The sequence below is a fragment of the Cyprinodon variegatus genome, unplaced genomic scaffold (assembly GCF_000732505.1).
Source record: "Cyprinodon variegatus isolate N-32 unplaced genomic scaffold, C_variegatus-1.0 Scaffold827, whole genome shotgun sequence".
NCBI classification, from domain to species: Eukaryota; Metazoa; Chordata; class Actinopteri; order Cyprinodontiformes; family Cyprinodontidae; genus Cyprinodon; species Cyprinodon variegatus.
In genome coordinates, this window is record NW_015151280.1 from 317,038 (window position 1) to 319,032 (window position 1,995).

At 40.9% G+C, this 1,995-nt stretch overlaps 1 protein-coding gene across 5 annotated transcripts in view; it reads left to right on the plus strand.

Annotated features, from left to right (window-relative positions):
- The window catches only part of rims2 (regulating synaptic membrane exocytosis 2), a 263,822-nt gene that overhangs the window by 207,113 nt on the left and 54,714 nt on the right, over positions 1–1,995 (plus strand). The window contains exon 24 of one of the 5 annotated variants that reach the window (XM_015396880.1): positions 529–561. The exons of the other annotated variants lie outside the window; for them this stretch is intronic. Coding sequence (XP_015252366.1) covers positions 529–561 — 33 coding nt within the window. The remainder of the gene's footprint in view (positions 1–528; positions 562–1,995) is intronic. 5 annotated transcript variants of the gene reach the window in all.

Here is a 1,995-nt window from a genome sequence, read left to right on the forward strand (position 1 = left end):
CCCACAGTTTCTCCATTCAAAAGTGACATCTACTTCTTCCTTTTCTCCTTCACATCTTCGTTTAACAGGGTCTCCAGTTTTGGTCAGATTTGGCCCATTAACATCTCTTTCCTGTTTCTCTTTTTTTCCTTAAAGCCGGAGAATCCCCTCCTCCCTCCTTTGGTTTTCTAATAACTAAACTCTGTCTTAACCTCCCCGAATCTTCCACCTTCTTCCTCTGTTCAGCTTCTCAGGGTGCCCATGGTGGAGTTTGCCTGTTTTTAGAGAATGTGATGATTTCGTTTGTGTCTTCTGTGTTTGCTGTTTTGTCAATGTTGTGTTGTTGTTGTTGTTGTTGTGTGTCCCCAATCCTCCGTCCCTCCTTCCTCCAACTTCCTCTCATTGTAACCCTTTAAATCTGTCCCATTTCCACACCAACTTGTCCTTGTCCTGACTTGGTTCCCCTCCCTTTGTTACCCTTTGTGCATCCTCTTACATCCATGTTCCTCTCCTCTGTCTGTGTCTGTCCATTTTGTGATGTAAACCCAGAAGACACGGGCTCACCCAGTTGGACGAACTCAGGTCTGTCCCTTCTTCTGCTCTCTCTTCCTTTTCTTCTTCCCCTCATCCCTACTCTGTCCATGCTTTGCTTGGCTCCATTTTTTGTGCTTTTTTAGTTGAGGATGCTTCCAGCTTCTTTCATGTCTATAACTTTACTTTTGCCGCTTATGGATGAAGCATGATGGCAGTGTGCCCAGTGCTTTGCAACAGACATTGTTAGAGCACATTTTTTCTGAGTCTTATAAGGTCTTCTGTAGTTATTTGTTGATATATTTATTTGTTGATATTCTAGTCATAATTCAAAATGTTTAGATTTATATCAAAAGAGGGGAAGAAAATGGTATTGAGGCTTATGCTGGTGAAAATTCTCATTCATCAAGGTGATATTCATTCCAAAAAAGTTAAAAAACAATCCTCTGGACTTTGTTTTCCAAGTTTGAAGATGTTTCGCTTCCCATCCAGGAAGCTTTTTCAATTCATAATGTCTGAATTAGCGTTTTAGTTCCAAGCTTTATATAGTAGCCCAAAAAAGCCTTGTTATGGCTTAGAAACCATGCAAACTGAACCGAAAGAAAAGGTCCACCCCTGAGTAATGGGGAGTCGTTGAGGTCTTTGTTGACGTGCGATACCCCATACTGGCCTATGCCTCTGAAACGAGAGTCGTTAGGGTCATCGTTGGACTGGCTGACCAGGCGAGATGTTTTGGTTCTTTGCATGGCGATGAGGATTGAGATGATAGCGGGAAGGAATCCACTCCACACTGCAAAAATGTCTTAAATAAAGGGAATTTACCATTTATTTGTGTTGGCAAATTAGATGATCTGCCAATGGAAAGAGTATTTTTACCCTTAAAATAAGATTTTTAGATAAAATGCACTTGAAATAAGACAATACAATTGTATTTTCTTATTTTAAATGTAAATCGTCTTGTTCCATTGGCAAAATGTCTCTTTTACCTTGTCAATACAAGAACAAATGCACTTATTTTAAGACAAATCAGAATCAGAAACATTTTAATAATCCCAGAGGGAAATTAACTTATCTAGATTTAGATTTTTTCCATTGCTGCGTTGTAAGTTTTTGAGAGCTGAAACCCGAGACCACCCCCTCTGTTGTATCGTCGTTATTCTATTCTCACAGTTGGGTTGGGAGCTGGGTTTATACTAAAGATAACCTTCACCTTGATATTTTAGCACAGATGTACATATATATGGGGGCGAGAATGAATCACTTTTCCAACCTGTGTAGGCCTACTGTGAAATAACCACAATGAAAGTGGCGCGCTGACATGGATGCAGCCATAAGGACAGATCTATTAGCCAAGCTAACCAATCTACTCGCTCAGTGGATAGCCACGAGACGCCCGGATTATGGGCTCGAACTCGTTCTCCACGCGGCCACAGGTGACTCATCTTACAAACTACCTGCCAGGCAAACTATCATAAGGAGAATACA